The 16,906-nt window shown below is 40.0% G+C and overlaps 1 protein-coding gene across 1 annotated transcript in view; it reads right to left on the bottom strand.

The window, feature by feature from the left end:
* GALNT5 (polypeptide N-acetylgalactosaminyltransferase 5) overlaps positions 1–16,906 on the bottom strand; it is a 37,880-nt gene that overhangs the window by 6,009 nt on the left and 14,965 nt on the right. Inside the window, exons 4-10 of the mRNA XM_075117846.1 lie at positions 15,168–15,287; positions 13,618–13,753; positions 13,123–13,242; positions 11,392–11,509; positions 9,830–10,153; positions 5,637–5,717; positions 4,330–4,491 (exon numbers count right to left, since the gene is read on the bottom strand). Of these exons, the coding sequence (XP_074973947.1) occupies positions 4,330–4,491; positions 5,637–5,717; positions 9,830–10,153; positions 11,392–11,509; positions 13,123–13,242; positions 13,618–13,753; positions 15,168–15,287 (1,061 nt within the window). The remainder of the gene's footprint in view (positions 1–4,329; positions 4,492–5,636; positions 5,718–9,829; positions 10,154–11,391; positions 11,510–13,122; positions 13,243–13,617; positions 13,754–15,167; positions 15,288–16,906) is intronic.

Below are 16,906 nucleotides of genomic sequence, written 5' to 3'. Positions count from 1 at the left end.
TTATGTGTGCATTTTTTAAATCTACTTATACATATTGCCAATATGGCAATACTACAAGTATTCTCAGCGGTAGGGACATTTTTACATTATTGCTTTTCTCTGTATAACATTTGATAGTATAATTTAAGTCATGTATCTTGGTGAAATATTAGCGAAATCACCAACAGACTATTTTATTTGAACAAATAATGGGGCTTTGTATGTGTATGACAAATTCATTGAATGTGCCATTGTTCTGATGCGGATTATGACACCTGATGAGTGGTAAGGACTTCACTGTTTCTGTGGCCAGCATTAACCCATTTCCCGCCTTGTTTTCTGGTTTGCAATAGTCAATTGCTGGAGTGACTAGTTTTTAACCCTTTTTATATAGTAACTCAAACTAATCTTCTTTGTAATCAGCTTCCAAATGATCTTTCAGAAAAACGTATGGAAAGCCAGTGAATGTGAACCTACTGGATTACAATAATGCACCTTTTTCTTGTAGACAGTATGGTGACAATCACATTAGAAAGTTAGAGCTTAGGTTATATTAGGTGCCATCTCCAAACTGTATCCTTTTCAGGAATGACAATTTTTTTTTTTTGGCAGAGATAGCATTTGCCAGAACCCCACAAAATGCTTTAGTCCTGTTAGGCTCCAAATTTAATCATCTTTATGATTGTCCCGCCCTTTTGGAGAATGTCCCCTAGACTCTAAATGTCTCTGACTTCTAACATTACACTCTATCATCCCTAAACAATTCAAAATAAAACTAACAATAGCCATTGTTTTTGTAGGGCTTGGACTAGAACGATGTTGTGTTCCGCTGGTTGACTCTGTGCTAAGAGTTAAGTAGTCCTTGTGATGGTGTGTCTACCCCCACACAAGACTGAAAGGGATTAAGATGGCCAGGCAGGCCAATTAACTTCACAGACTGCACCTGGAGGGGGAGCCAGGGAGCAGGGAATTGATTGAAAGCAGGCTAAGCTGGGTAGGAACAGGTGGGGCCTATAAAACCAGGAAGCTGGTAATTGACAAAGGCTGATGGGAAAGGCTGTAGCCACTCCCTGAGAAGAGGGAGGAGGTTTGGCATTAGTACACCCAGAGAAAGGAGAGGAACCGGGAGAGGTAGGAAGGAGGAACAAAGGCTGTGGGAAAGCAGGCCATAGTGACAGGTATAGGGTGACCAGATGTTCTGATTTCATAGGAACAGTCCCAGTATTTGGGGCTTTTTCTTATATAGGCTCCTATTACCTCCCACCCCATCCCGATTTTTCACACTTGCTGTCTGGTCACCCTAAACCCAGAATAATGGGTAGGCCTGGGTTCTCCTACCAACCACTGGGGATATGGCACAGGCCAAGCAGAGGACAGCAGACTGCCTGGGCATCCTGGAAAAACCTGGTTACATTTACCTTGGAAGGGGGAACCATGGAGTTATCTGGCTGGAGGGCTAAGTCACAAAGAGGAATCTGTGATTCGTAGAGTGAAAGGGGTCTGTAGAATGAGAGGACAATGGGAGAGACACTTCCAGAAGAGGGTGCAACACCTGGCTGGAGCTAATCCCCAGGATGGGCCTGGAGGAGTGCCACCAACAGTGAGTAAACACTATGACAGTCCCCCATTCCCAGAGCAGTGCTGACTCCATTGCGCGCACACACACAGAAGTAAACCAAAAAAGCCATGTTTGTTTTTACTTAGAGATGGACCCTAACCACAGCCCCAGATTTGAACACTGGGCTTGAGAGGAGAAGATTAAGATTAAATCCCCTTTTGTGTGGACTTCTTCAGACCTGCAGGAGGGGAGAACTAAGAGAACTAAGGAGGGGAGAACTCATTAGCTTCATTTACAAGGCTTTTGGTGGAAGATGTTTCCCTCCATTACCCCACATCCCCAGTGTATAATTTACTGTCTAAATTCTGTTTCTGCAAGGAAATGTGCTACTGACTTATTTTTTATTTAAATGTCTCTAGAGTCCTTTCATTTGCTTTTTAAGCTCAATGGTGCAGAAGGTCCCCAGTGATGTTCCAGATGTAAAAAGTAACAACTTTTGAAATTGAACTTTAATCTAATCTAGAAAGTTTTGGTGTCAAAAACTAAGTCTTATTTCTCTCCATCTTTCTGTTTTTGTGTGTGTGTGTTTTGTGTCTGGCTTTTGCTGCAAAGTGGTTGAAGAGTTAGACATTTTGAACTTTGACTATCTGTTGTTAGGATGTCATAAATCAGGAGTTCCTTGTTCAATTAATTTCAGTTTTTGTGGAAAATTTCTACCTTGCCTCAGAACTAACCTTTCTAATTCTGAGATTAACATTTTGTGGATTTTAGGTGGTGGCCAAATTTGGATTAAAATGGAAACTCAATTGCAACCTTAACAATAAAGCAATTTCCACACTGCTCAGCAAAATAAGAATCACTCAGCCTGTCTCCTTCTCAATTTCTGGGTTTATATTTTATGCTAACACAAAAATATATCCGTTTTAAACCTGTGTTACAAATCCAATTACTGTAGTCAATATATAAACTTTTTTTCCTCCAAGACTTTTAAAAATAATAGATACAATAAACCTTAAAATTGAGCAAGTAACTTCATCTCACTGTGCCTCAATTTCCCACCTGTAAATAGAGGTACTAATAATACTTCTTCTCTTCCACCCTCTCTTGTCTATTTAAATTAAAAGCTCTTCAGGACATAGGCTGGCTCTTGTGTATGTATAGTGCCTAATGTAAATAGCCTTCATCATGTCTGGGAGCCCTACATTCCACAGTAATACAAATAATGAATAATAGTCACCCTCACTAATATTCAAAACAAAATAAATAAAATAAAATAAAACATCCACATTTGGGAGATATTAATTGTAACATGTTGGGTGATGTTTTGTTTTTCTTCATACAGTTACAAGTCCCTAGCCTCTGTTTGTCAGAAGCTGGGAATGGACAACAGGGGATGGATCATTTGGTGATTTACCTGTTCTGTTCATTCCCTCTGGGGCACCTGGCATTGGCCACTGTCAGAAGACAGGATACTAGGCTAGATGGACCTTTGGTCTGACCCAGTATGGGCGTTCTTGTGTTCTTCAGTGGGCCCAGAAAGGATAATATTTCACTGGGGGGAGTGGAGAAGAGGGGGGAAAAAGGCATTCAAGTCTTTTTGGCTTGTGAGTTTCTATGGCTGTTTTCGAAGGAGGGGTACTGACAGTGATAACTTTCAACTGTCTTTCTCCTCACAGGGCTGGTACTATATGTTTCCAGTGTCCAGGGCTTTCCTAAAAACTAATCTGATCTACTTCAGTGAACTAAAGGGTATAGTTCAGGCTTGTCACTAGTTCAGTCCTATGCCGGTACAATCATCTGTGCCCAATTGTGTTGAATTGGGTATTGTGGCTTTGTAAAATGAAACATGACTTTCTGTATCCTAGCACCAAATGTATCTAGCTTAAGGCTTGAAGTTCAGCCTGGAACAGTTTCTGACCATCAAAAATTGTCACTGTACCTACTGTGCAATCTGGTCTCATAAATGGCTGACAATTTTTTTATTTTTACAATATATCCTTGCTTTTGTAAGGAGTGATTTTTTTTTTTTTTTGGTTTGAGGAGGGTTTTTTGTTGTTTGGCTAAAAAGAAATGAATGGAAGGAGAGTCAATAATGGAATATCTTATCGAGTATCAATCGGGTAACACAACAGCTACACTTTTGTTTCCTAAATGGAAGGCTCCTCTAAAAGCATGTCATTTCAGAGGGGGAAAAATCATTTCTAATTATTCATGGAATTCTTTAATGCTTAGAGTTATCTACAAGCCTGAATCTTTGACTTTGTTGGACACAGGGGTAGGAAAAAAGAGAACAAAATGTCATTTGAATGATTTTGTGTGTGTGTGCCAGGCTAGTTTCACTATATTACATTTTGCTTGGTGCAATGCTAAGGCAGCACATTGCTATACACCACCCTGAAAGGTAAATGGGGCCATGGGAGTGAAATCACACTGGCAGCTGGTTAGCTTTCAGTGTAACCTGGAGGAAAATAATCCTGAGGATTGAAAACGGCATGAGCAGAGTAATGGTCAGAGTGCCTGAAATAATTTGAAGTAATGCATGCCTTAGGAAAAAGGTGATTTTTGTCAACCTCTTTTTTCCTCATATGTATTGAGAAATTCACAAAGAGACAAACTAAATGTGTGTCTTTGTGTTTCTCTTTTATCTTTATGAATTTGGTATAGTCTCTCAGTGCCAAACACATGAAAATCATACAACACTGGCAATAAGTATTGTTTTCCTTTGTTTAGTTTTATTTCAGGTGTAACTATGGTGGTGGTGGAGGGGAAATCATTACAAATGCTCTACTTACCAGTTCTGGTTGAAAGGCCACCAATGATTTATGCAACCATTTCAGGCTATTGTTTCTGTTATCGCAAGGGTACAGGCCCAGTGTTCTCTTTGCATCTACTGGTGCTACACAGAAGTCCCCATGTTTTATTAGTCTCAGCCAAGTGTAGTTGAACTTCTGGTTCTGTGGAGGAGAAACAATAGCAGACTGATTTCGGTTTGGGTTTTGTGAGCTATTTCCTTTTATTTCTGAATCTTATGCATCTAATCCAACCACATAAAAATCTAAGCTTTGTATAATTGTTCCAGATATGCCAGACTCTGTTTTATTAGTATGAATCCAGAGCAAATTCACAGAATAAAGTTCCGGTCTAAGGCCTGATCGTGCTCTCAGTGACCTCAGTAACCAGCCTACTTCTGACTTTGATTAGAGAACAGTCTGTCTCAAACTGCTGTAGCTGAAATCAGAACATAGCCCAATAACTCAAAGCTTTCTAATGTTTGCATTAACAATGTACTAGTACAGGGATTCTCAAACTATGTTCAGCAAAGCATTTCCTGGTGGCCCACAGAGAGGAAAACTGAGTACAGGGTAGTTGTGAGGGTGGGAGAGGAGAGGATCTCTTTTATAAACTGGACTGTAGAAATGAAGAATTGGGGACAACACCAAAACAAATTCTGAAAAGGGGATTTGTCTGCTACAGCCGACACCAGCTTGCAATGGTGGGGATTCAGGACTGGACTTCTTCGATGGCATAACAGCGCTCAGTGACAAAAGGCCAACCCTGCCCCCCTTAGGACAGTTACTCTTGATCAGTCCTAGCAGATGCCTTGATGTCTATATTGGCTAGTAATCAGTGGGGTATTACCCATCAGGAGGCATTTCCTATAAAAGACAGCAGAGGAAAGTAGCCCCGTTCCTGCAGCAACTGCCATGCACCCTCCCTCCCATGCTGGCTTTGTTATTGTGGTAGAGTACACTAGTGGCCTATTGTATTTAAAGTTTTCTCTCCACTATGGGCATGTATGGAATTTTGCATTTGAGTTGCATTTCAGCCAATTGCAGACTTTTTGGTTTTGGGCGTCTCGGAGCTTTCATGAAATGGTGCAAGCTCCATTGCTTAGCTATTGCCTCTACAAATATAGCCCAGTACTCATTTCTTGTTTTACCAGATGGCATCTTTTGGCAATGTGTCCTGGCAGTAAGGATTACATGAACCTCCAAGATGGAGTTCAAGTCATTGAGGTGGCAGGTAGGGAGATTCTTTAGCATAAGCAATAAAACTGACACTATTTGACATCCAGTATACAAACCCAAATGCATCTTACCTTGTTGCTAATGTTACAAGTCTCAAAGGCCAGAGTGGAGTTTTCCACAGTAATGCATCTAGCCATGGCTATGTTAACAATCTGGGAACAAAATTAAAAATGGAAATTCAGAAAAGGGAATAACATCAAGTGAGGCACAAAAATGCAAGAGACAGAACACCAAAAACAGAACAATTATAATAATACCTAGCTCTTATGTAGTGCTTTTCATTAGCAGATCTCAAAGACCTTTGCAAAAGAGGTCAGTATCATTCTTCCCATTTTACAGTTGGGGTAACTGAGGCACAGAGCGGGAAAATGACTTGCCCAAGGTCACCCAATATATTAATATTTAAGAGTATTACATTCTGAATTGCATAAAAATAACAAGGAGTTCTGATTAGCATAAGAGTCTGTCTCTACATGAAAGTTAATCTGGAATAAGATAGGGTGTGAATTTAAAGCAGATTAACTGTTACTGATTAACTCAATGTGTGGACAAGAGCATCCACACATGGATTTAGCCAGGAATAGCTATTCAGGAATCTTTTAGGGCTTATCTACACAGGGAGTTATTCCAGAAATAAGTGGTTAGCATTATCTCTTTTCCTGGATGCTCCCTATAAGAGAAACATAGAGTAATCTAGGCAAACTAAAGATAATGGGCCATATTCTCTGCTGGTGTCAGTGGTGCCCATAATATCTGCTCAAACTCTTTTGTCTGCCAAGAGATGCTTTACATTAGCCTTTTTCTGGAACACGGGAGGCAGCAAGAGTAAGGTTTTTGTTAGGCACAGCTAACTTTCCTATTGCTGATTCATATGCTGTAACTGTTATTGAAAAGCGATTTATAAATCCCCTCACATTCCTGCAGCACAGTCTAACCAACCCAAATGAGCAGCAGGTTAGGAGAAAAATCCTCTTAAATGGACTTTATGCATACAATTTGATTGCCTGGCCAATCAAATCGGAGATCAGATAACTGGAGATATCTTGGCCACCCAAAGATAACTCAGAGTTAAAAGCTGCTCTGAGCTAGTCATGCAGCTACACTTTAACTAGAAGGTCCAAAACCCTCCTCCCTACCCTCCCCCCTAAAAACATAATAGCTGGCAAAAGCCTACCTGCTGTCATCAGACCTCTGACTGGTGATGGATTTAGGACACAAGTGGCGGGATACATTTCTATTCTATTCAGGCTATTATACTGCACCCTTCACTGCTGCATCTGAGCATCTCCCCGCAGGGGATTAAATTACATGACTAATATCTGTCATGAATTCTCTTCTTTTGTTCTCTTTCCCCAAGGGGAAAACTGTTTGTGGATTTTTATATATATTTAATTTTATTATATATAATGTGATCTGTGTCATGTCACTAAGATAACTCTTCAACCCTCGCAGATAGGGTTGGCTGCCCTTGATCCAGTCAGTGAAAGGGTATATTGGTACTTATGGTAATACAGGAGTCAGCAGCAGTTGTGTACATATCGACACTTTGGAAAGAAGGAATTTCAATTCCAACTTAGCCAAAAGGTTTACGATTATCTTTTTAAACTTTTGCATCAGATTGGGGGGGAAAAAAGAATGAGTGACAAAATATTGTCTATCAGAGAATAGCTAGTTAGAAAGTGCAGATGCAAATGAGAATTTTTTTAAGTGTCTAAATATTTTCTCTTTCCAGATGTTCCTTTGTTTTTGTTGTGGTACAGGTGGCCTCACGTCTCTCAGGTGTCTTGTATCTCTTCATTCTGCCTCTTTTTTGCTCTGTTTTCTCTACAATTGTCATTACACCAGGGAGTCATCATCATGATACCTTGTTAGCATGACCTTCTGGAGAAGTTATGGCTTGCACTAAGCTTTTTTGTACTGTTGTTTGAATGACCAGACGAGTGCATTCTAAGGGCATTTATGCGTTCTGAAGTTTATATTAGAACACTGCTTACACTGGACTGAATTCTGCCAGGTACCAAATGCCCTCAGTTCACATATCAGGAAGTCAATGGAACAATACTGATTTATAGCAGATGAGGAGTTGGCCTAATTGAGATATATTTATTGTACATTAAGATAATCATGGCAATATTTGAAAATTATAGCTGGTTGAGCTAAAAATGTAGCCGCTTTCCTCCCTTTTTAGATTACTGAACCTTTTATGAACTAATCCTGATTTCTGTAAGTAAATCTGCTCTTCATAAAATATTTTCCAAGTAGCTTTGATGAATATTCTTCATCCTATTGGTAGCTTCTGAATGATTATTTCAGAAATCAGTACTTGTTGTTTGTGTTGTGCAGCTGCTCATCTAAGCAACAAGGTATTGTTTCTGTCCGATGACTGGATGTTTTTAAACAGGAAAATAAATAACCAACTTTTGTAGTTTTCAGGTGAATAGTTATTTGTCTTAAAATATATGAAACTTTTGGAATTTATGAACACAATGCTCAGTGATCATTCATAAATCACATGACTTCACAAATCACAGTAATACAAATTTGGCCCTTTTAATTCACAAAACTATTCCCCAATATTTTTACTATTTGATCACTGTATTGGAAAATATGGTTCACATCGCAGCTAAAGTAAAGCAATCTCAGCCCAGCTTCACTGACTCCCTGGGGTAGAAAAATATCTGGGAGTTTATAGCCAGCAGAGCAGCTCTTTACCACCCCGGCCACTGCCCGTGGTCTGGGAGGCATGTCTGAGGTGTGCAGAGTATGGCCATGTCTGCTCCTGGCTGCTGGAATAGCCTAGAAGGTAAATCAAAGCTGTACTGGGGGAGGGGCTGAACTGCCCCACAGCCAGCATTAGTGCCAACAGGCGTAACACTACTTATGTGCCTGCTAAGGGCAGGAGCATCGTACAAGCACAGCTGAGGATCTGACCCATTACTTTCAGGAGTACTGCTCTTGTTAAAACTAGAAAGACTTTCAGAAGCTGACAGAACTACATATGGTAACAAAGTGCCTTACTTTTGTGACCTGGGATCACTGTCACTTGTTCTTAACATTCAGATTTTTTTAATGAAGTAGCATGTCCATGATGCCTCAGGAGGGACTATTTTATGCGCCTGTATTTTTAGAAATGTTTCCAACAGCCCTGAACTTTGGTGAGGAAATATGGACCAAGATCAAAATCTACATTTTGTTATATACACACACACACGTAAACATAAAGAGATGCTGAATATGTGAATTAGCACATTGTAAAAATGAGACTCATATGACATTGTTCACAGAATGGTGTGAATATAACACCAGTGGAAGTTAAAGGGAAGTAAATTCAGAGAATACACGCAACCTGATCCTGCTACATTCCTTACACAACCACAACTTCCACTAAAATCAATGGGAATTTGGGGTAGGTAGGGAACGCAGGACTGAACCCAAAATATTTCTGAAAGTATTCTGTCCACTATACCTTGGTTGCATTTGTAGAAGTACTGGAGACTGGGTTTTAGCTGCACTTTAATATGTGATATGACTGCTTGGGAGGATACTTCTGTTCTTTTTGTTTGAAAATAGAAATGAGTCTGTTTTTATTGTAGAAGAGAAAAAATAGATTTCTAGTGCACTCTAGTGGTGTCAGGCTCTCAGTACAAAACAATCATTGTTCATGTACTATATCGATCCCATGAATAAATTATTGAAGCCCTAAAAATCCTGGAGATTATAGATAATATATCTCTCCGTCTACCATATCTGTCTGTAGTCACAAGATTTCTGAAATATAAACTCCAAAAATGAGGTAAATTGCTCAGATGTTTCACTATTATCTTGACTGCTATGGGGTAATTTATCATGTCAGTTATCACTGAAGAAGCTTGTTAATGTAAAATTTTGTCTTTGGCGGGGGGAAAAGAGAAGTGCAAAAAAGATGGAAACTTCATTATCAGAAATGTCACCCAATAGAAAATGCAAAGAGAAGCACAGAAATACCAACCAAGGGGCCATATCTTCAGATTTGTCGCCTGTCATAGAGCAAAGAGAATTACTACAACATAATGAAATCACTTTGTCCTAAACCATGATCTCCAGTAAAGGTGAAATTCACCATGGCTGTGGGACACCATATGAGGCCCTCTGTACCTCTAGGAGTCACTGAACTTGTGTGTCACAGCCCAATCATAGAAAGTAAGTTTAAATGAAGAGTGGCTGGTTAACACAGATATGTAAACATGCATTTGTGGTGTAATTTGCCCTTGTAAAGTTCGCATACCAGCCCACTGGCTTTAACAAGAGGAGCTTCCAGGTCTGGGTAGATGTTCTCCAGATACCACTTGAAGTTTTTACACTTAAGCTTCTTCCGCAGTTCTATTTGTTGAGTCAAGTCTCCAACATCCAGGTTTTTCTGGATTAAGTGGTAACCATGTCCATAGAACAATTCTTTGTACTCATCTAACCAGACCTCTGCAACACGTGCCAAATTCCGCTCCACTGTTTTTATCCGGTCTTTAGGGAAGGAGTACGGGTTGTCATTCCTGAAAATATGTCCAACTCTGGAGCATGGGATGATCTCAATTTCTCCTCCACACATCCAGACCTGTCAGAGTTTGATTAGATAAAAATATTGGTAAATGGTACCTTCTGGTATACAATAGATCTGATTTTTGAGAAGTGGCTTCAATTTTTGTAGGCACAATTTTGTGGGTGTAACCTGCACTTGTGTGTCGGTACAAATGAAGAGAGCCCAATGGGAAATGGTCTGTGCTGGGTGCACTGTGGAGCAGTATTACCGTAGGGGGAATCCTCTCAATCAGGTACAATCCCTTCAGAGCTCCCCAGGACATGGGCAGGCCACACCCACTCCACCATCCATTAGGGAGAGGACCAGCGTATGCCTATCTCACCAACTTCTAGGCTGGTGTGGAGGAGGCACACAGCCAAAGCCCTGCCTCTTCCTGACCCATTTAGAGAGGTTTGCCTAGCAGAGACTGTAGTTGGTGTATCTGGTCCCTGTTCTGGGATGAAAATGAAGGTTTCTTGGGCCTGCTTTGTCTCTGTATAACATCTGAGTATCTCTACAATTCAAATACTTACATGCCTTAATGATAGTGTTTGCATGAGCAATTAATTGGTGGTATATGATAAACGCTTCTTGGGCTGATAAACCAGGAATTGAACCAGGGACCTCCCAAGATAAAATTGTGAACTGCTACAGCTTGAGCTGAAGAGCTGGCTGACTGTAACAACTTCTTTCCTTTGGGGGTCAGCATATAAGGGGATCTGTAACATGCTCACCATGAGTTATAGATGGAATTATTTTCAGGGAAAAAACTGTGGCCACAAAAATGGAGGTCAGGGAGAGGTCTTGTTAAAAATCAAGTCAAATGTATTATTCACACAGACTAACTTGAAAATACTGATAAACAATCCTCCAAGCATTGCTGAGTTGAACAATAATTCTACAGCTGGCTTATATTAGCAAAAAATCATAAATAAATGACGAGCATAGCTTGTGGTTTATGTTCCAGGCCAAAAAGGAAGTAATTTCCCCAATAATCTTTGGAAAAGGGAGGAGAGCCTCGGGTTTCAAAGTTGTTCCCTTTTGCAACACACTCTACTTTTGACACAGGTGAATGCAAGAGTTACTGTTTAAATCAAGAGGGTTCAAAGTTCATCTTTAACCACTAGTAGAGGCCCTGATTCAGCAAAGCACTGAAGAATATGAATTGGGGTCTAAATGAGATTCAGAGATAATAGCATTTAAAGGCTACGAGGATTCAAATTGATAGAAAGAAACATTCAGTAACATTATTACTACTTAGGAAAGCAGCATACCTTGAATGAAATCTCCATATTTTCACCTCCCCAAACATCCAGTCCAGGATCATATGTTCCAAGTTCAAAAAAATACTTCTTATCAATAGAAAATAATCCACCTGCCATTACGGGACACCTACGAATGAACCACAGACCTTAGATTGGTACTCTGTGGGACAATAAAAATGTACCTGCCACAGCACCTCTACACAGGAATAGCCTGGAAATCATGGACTCACAGCTGTCCTGTGACAGGTGCTAAGTGTAACACCCTATGTTAATTTTCACTTACAGAAATGGAAACTAAAAGACACTAGATAGTTAATGAATAGAGAGCAAACAGATCAGTTTGAAGAAATGGAGAGACCCATTGGATATGAAAATAAGCTAAAGTACACTGCTTAAAATCTGAAGTTAACCAGGTGGCAGTGAGAGCATCATGTGTGTTAACTTGCTGCAGACGGGCAAGCACGCTAACAAAATGGATACTAATGTTTAAAAAGCGTGTGATGGAAAGTAAACATGAGGCAAAGCTTTGATTAGAAGAAAGTACAGTACGCTTTGGCAAAGTGGCTGAACAGAAGCTGAAAATTTTAATGAACCACTAAGGTAATTTTCTGATATCAGTTTTGTTTGTCTGTCTGTCTGTCCAGGTTGGTGCCAGAGGAACTGAAATATCATCTTGGGTTCAAATTATAGATTAAATTTCTAGAGGGTGTTTTTCCTATTAGAGTCTAGAGGCCAACTGCTTTAATCAGTGGTGCAAAGTAGAGTCATGAGATAAGTAGCAAGGTAATACAAAAAGAATGGAGATAAACCGAAAAGGCCACCATACAGATTCTCATCCTGTGTAAACAACATTGTATGGGAGAGACAGTCACTAGAAAGATGGAAGGAATCAGAGACAAAGACCACTTACTCCGTATGGTACCTCCTAAAACAGTCTGGGCTGGATACTCCACATCACCCATTTAGTTCTGAACACAGTGAAGGGGGATGAGGTGTAGCAACCAGTTATGACTCTCTGATCCTGCACTGTCCAGCTCACAAGTCAGAGCTGCTGGGAGCTAATCTAGTCTATTTGCTGGTGTGAGGTCCCTCTGTGTCCTTATGCTAGTGGGGGATTGGGTAGAGTGGAGGTCCATTCTACCATGCCCCTCATCACCAATTAGTCCACTCTGCTGCAACCCTGATTCATCGCCTCCCTCTTCCTACACAAAAGGAAAAGTGAGTGGCACAAAGTGGACTTTGCTGGCTGAGGAATCCCACCCCCTAACTTCAAGTGCTGACAACAAATGCAACATGATTTATGGTGGATAGGTGCAAAGTCAGTCCAGTTCTTTTGATCTTAAGTGCACCTAATTGCAAAAGCTTGTGTGGCTTCTGACATAAAGGGACCATTTGCTGTTGCAGTGTGATTGTTCTAGTACATGACCTTTATCTCTGGCTATGCCAGTGCTGGAATCCCTTGCCTGTTATGTTGAAGCCCTTGAGGCCATGCAGCGTCCAGCAAAATATTTACGACTCCTGGGATTTTGAGCAATGCCTGCTGTGCTCTCTGTGACTCAGATCGGCACACATCAGGTGGCGCAACTTCCTACACAACTTAATTGCACAGATTTTTCTGGATGTTGGCCTTTCTGTGCCCATTTATGTAAAAGGAGAACTTTTGGCCCCAAAAAGACTAGTTGTTTGAAGTTCTGATGAAAGAGCATTTCTGCTCACAAAGTGTTAATTTTATACTCTTACCTTATTATATCTGTTTCCTTGATTTTATCTTTCTCAATGACCTCTGGAGGAATCTGCCTCCAGCCAAAATTCATTGGCCAGGTAAAAATCCCACGCTGAAAGTTATCCACTGTCATGTAACTAAATACAGAAAAAGAAAGCTATAATATCAAGTTTTTAAGCAGACTCATAATCAAAAGGAATAAGTGAAAATGAAATTGTCTATATAATTAAAGCAAAAATCTCAAAGATTTCTTCATGTATTTTCTTTGAGCACTAAACATTCATGACCTACCAAACAGTAAATGCAAACTGTAGTAACTGAGGTAGCTGTATGTATTTTAATATTTGTTCATGTACATTTTTCTTTATTCTTTGAGTGAAATAATTTGTGAAAAGTAATTAGCAGGTTAAGTCGCTTGTCTTCCCATAATTAATATTTTTGATACTTGTGATTTGTAAGTGTTTTTTGTGAAAGCTGCTTGTATTATACAATATGGCATACAATGAAATTACCTCATGTCCTTGTCACTGATTACTTCAATAACTGGGCACGCTACTTTCTTTCTATTTAAACGGACTCTTTCCAGAAGTGGTTCCAACCATCCTACATTACATTCCACATGAGAATCTAAGAATGTCAATACATCACCTAGAGGCAGAACCAAGAGGGGATTATTTCATTTCTGAGAATGAAATACGTTCAGTAAAGTCCACATCCAGCAACTACTGCCCCTAACAATAATACTCTACTCCTATGAACCCACCTAGGAAGAGCCCAAGTAGGGCCCCCAATCTGAACACATTTTGACCTCAATTATGATTTCCAGACACGTTTTGCAAAGAGTGTTTGCCTGCTCACAAAATGCCACATTCTGGCCAGCCCTGTACAGGTGCATAAGCAGGTGGGGAATGTGTGCCAGCGAGGTAGCCAGAATCCAAGGGAAGGACGTGGTCCCTACTCTCTCCTAAAACCCTTGTAGATGCCAATCATCTGAGATGAGTGATAAGGGACAAAGAGGTGGCTGGAATATGCTCCATCTCTTAACTGGCAGACAGAACTGGTCAGGTGCAGAAAGTGGAGCAAACTCCCCCTGCTGCTTTAGTGAGTGCTTCCCAGAAGCCTCTAGGAGGAATTCTTGCTAAGTGAGGTGTCATTTCTCCTGTGGGTTCTAACTGCAACATGTCCCCTCCATGCTTCCTCCAGAGTGGGTATGAGCACTGGGACAGAATCTTGAACTCAAAGTGCACCTCCTAGTGGAGAAGGCAAAACTAGAATATAAGTCTGGAAAGGAGCAATCTTCCCTAACTCAATGCACAATGTAAGGGGGAAAATGCTTCCTGGGCAAAGTGGAAGAAAAGGTAGGACCCATGACCCCGAACACACCTTCCCTTCAAACAGCCTCAGAAAAATGTACACCCCTTTCTGCTTACCATCCAAACAAGTTCCCAGCCAACAAAACAATGAAAGCAAACTTAAGACATACCAGACAAAATTGGCTGTTAGTAGAAAATTCAATATATGACATCATTGGTGCAGGGCAATGCAAACATTTTAATGACAAAAAAATATGGGTCTATGAGCATCAAGAACTGAGGCAAGGGAAAGACAGATATTCTGCAAAAAGGATGTTAGAATTTCTAAAATACAGAGCCTCACAGTAACTCACTATAGCTGAAAGGAGCCAGCTTCTGAGCTGCTCAGTAAAATTGTTGTTTTACATCACAAATCCTTCTCAAATCCTTTATCTTATTACTGTCTAATTTCAAATCATCTGGTTACTTAGAGCTGGTGGAGAGAAAAGTCAAATAAATTTATGCTGCAAATGTTCCTTTATTTTCCAAATATGTGATGGGCTGAGTAGTACAATAAAGCAAGCTGCTCAAATACTGGCAAAATTCTTTGCCAAACAATGACAAAACTTGCCAAATAATATTGAGCTTTCTCTAATATTAGTTCAAGGTGCTATGATATACAGCAGAGTAATAAAGGGTAACATTTTTGTAGTATAAATCTCCTATTCAGACAAGCCCAAAATGGCAAATAAAAATAACTCTCCTCTTACCTTTAGCAATCTCTGCCCCTGCTAGTCTGGCTCGTATTAAACCATGTCTTTCTTTGAGGTGAAGGAGCTGAACCTTTGGAAACTGTGACATGTATTTGTCCAAGCTGTCCTTGAGGTATTCTAAACAGGAGATACATTAGCAAATTCTTAAATGATTGGCTTGTCTTTTTAAAGCCATAACAAAGCAGTGAAAAAAGTTCCCTCTCACTAAGTTTTAAACCATCTATGAAACACACTAGTTTGTTTTCACTTGGAGACATTCCCTTTGACTTAAATGAGCATTAGATTAGGCCCTTTAGCAGCACTGGTTCCTCCCTCACCAAACTATTTGGAAGCCTCTCTGTATGAATCATGTGTTTGTGCTCTGTGGAGGTTTGGAACACTGCTAATTGGAAGGGACAGGGCAAAAATATGTATGCTATGGATGGGATTTTCGAAAGCTCTCAGTATTAGCCAAACTCTGCTCCTATGCAGGTGAATGCAGGTAAAACTCTCATTAATGTCAATGACAGCAGAATTAGGCTATTGCTACTCAGTTTGAAAATCCCAGCCTGTGTGACATTGGTCCCCTGCCAACCTCTGGCATTCCCCATTGAAGCTTATACTTAACATTTCCTTTAGAACTTATAAAACCAGAATTTTCTCCTTTAAAACACCATAATTCCCATTAAAAAACTGGCTCTCAAGTTGGTTTTCATAGAGTGACTGACTTTTTTTGCTGTGCTTTGCAAATTTTCTGTTAAATTCCAACAGCTAATATTAATTGCTACAGTTAAACAATCCATCTGGTCTTAAATTGAGTGAGGAATGCAGCATTGCTTGTCATTATTTCTCATGTGGCACTTTATATTTGTTTGACTTTGTTGTGGGAGTGGGTTTTATTGTACAAAATGCTCAGAATAAAATGTGAGAAAGAAAGATGTATGAGTTAGTAGCAATCCCAGGCGTGTGTGGGTTAAATATATTGGGCCAGATCTTTGCCTGAGTAAAGACAGAGTGAAATCTGAGAGAGAGAGAGAAAGCTTCAGTGAGAGTTTCTACAGTGGAGTTTGACACCTTCCTCTGAAGCATCTAGAGCTGGCCACTGTTGCAGACTAGGTATTGCACTAGATTGACCACTGAACTAATTCACTGTGGCAATTCCTGTTTATATAAGTTTGCCTGAGAAAGAGCCTTAGGATTTGGTTCCTGAATTTTACATGCCCTTTTTTGCTTTTCCAAAGGAAACAATTGTTTACATTTCAAAAGCCAACTCAAAATCTTGGCTTGAGTTTTTTAAACTTTGTGGACACACGAGAAGTTCTGCTTTTTCTGCCACTCCTAGAAATACAATACCACATAAAACAGTTCTCATTACTTTACCGCTGCCCGTGACATTTCTATTGCAAGATGCTCAGTATTTTCATTATGCCACTGGCTGGTTAGTCCATACAAAGGAAAGTGCAAAAGTTAAGGGAAGTTTGCTAGAAAATAGTGTACAAATCTATTTATAAATGCACGTCTATAACATTTATCTACTGAATTAAGTCCTTTCCGTCTCATCCTCCTTATGTCATTTCTCTTTTTAGGTTTTAAACTCTTTGGGACGGGGATCCTGTCTTTGTTTGTACAGCACCTAGCACAATTGGGCCCTGATCTGGATTTGGTACAAGGCTTGCCATGGGGAGCTAACAATCTAAGACTTATCCCATTGTTCAATTATTCAAGGCTGAACTCTGTTGTGGAGCACTGAGAACCAA

This window comes from Caretta caretta, chromosome 11 (assembly GCF_965140235.1).
Source record: "Caretta caretta isolate rCarCar2 chromosome 11, rCarCar1.hap1, whole genome shotgun sequence".
In the NCBI taxonomy this organism is placed as follows: domain Eukaryota; kingdom Metazoa; phylum Chordata; order Testudines; family Cheloniidae; genus Caretta; species Caretta caretta.
This window is presented reverse-complemented; position numbering and strand designations above follow the sequence as displayed.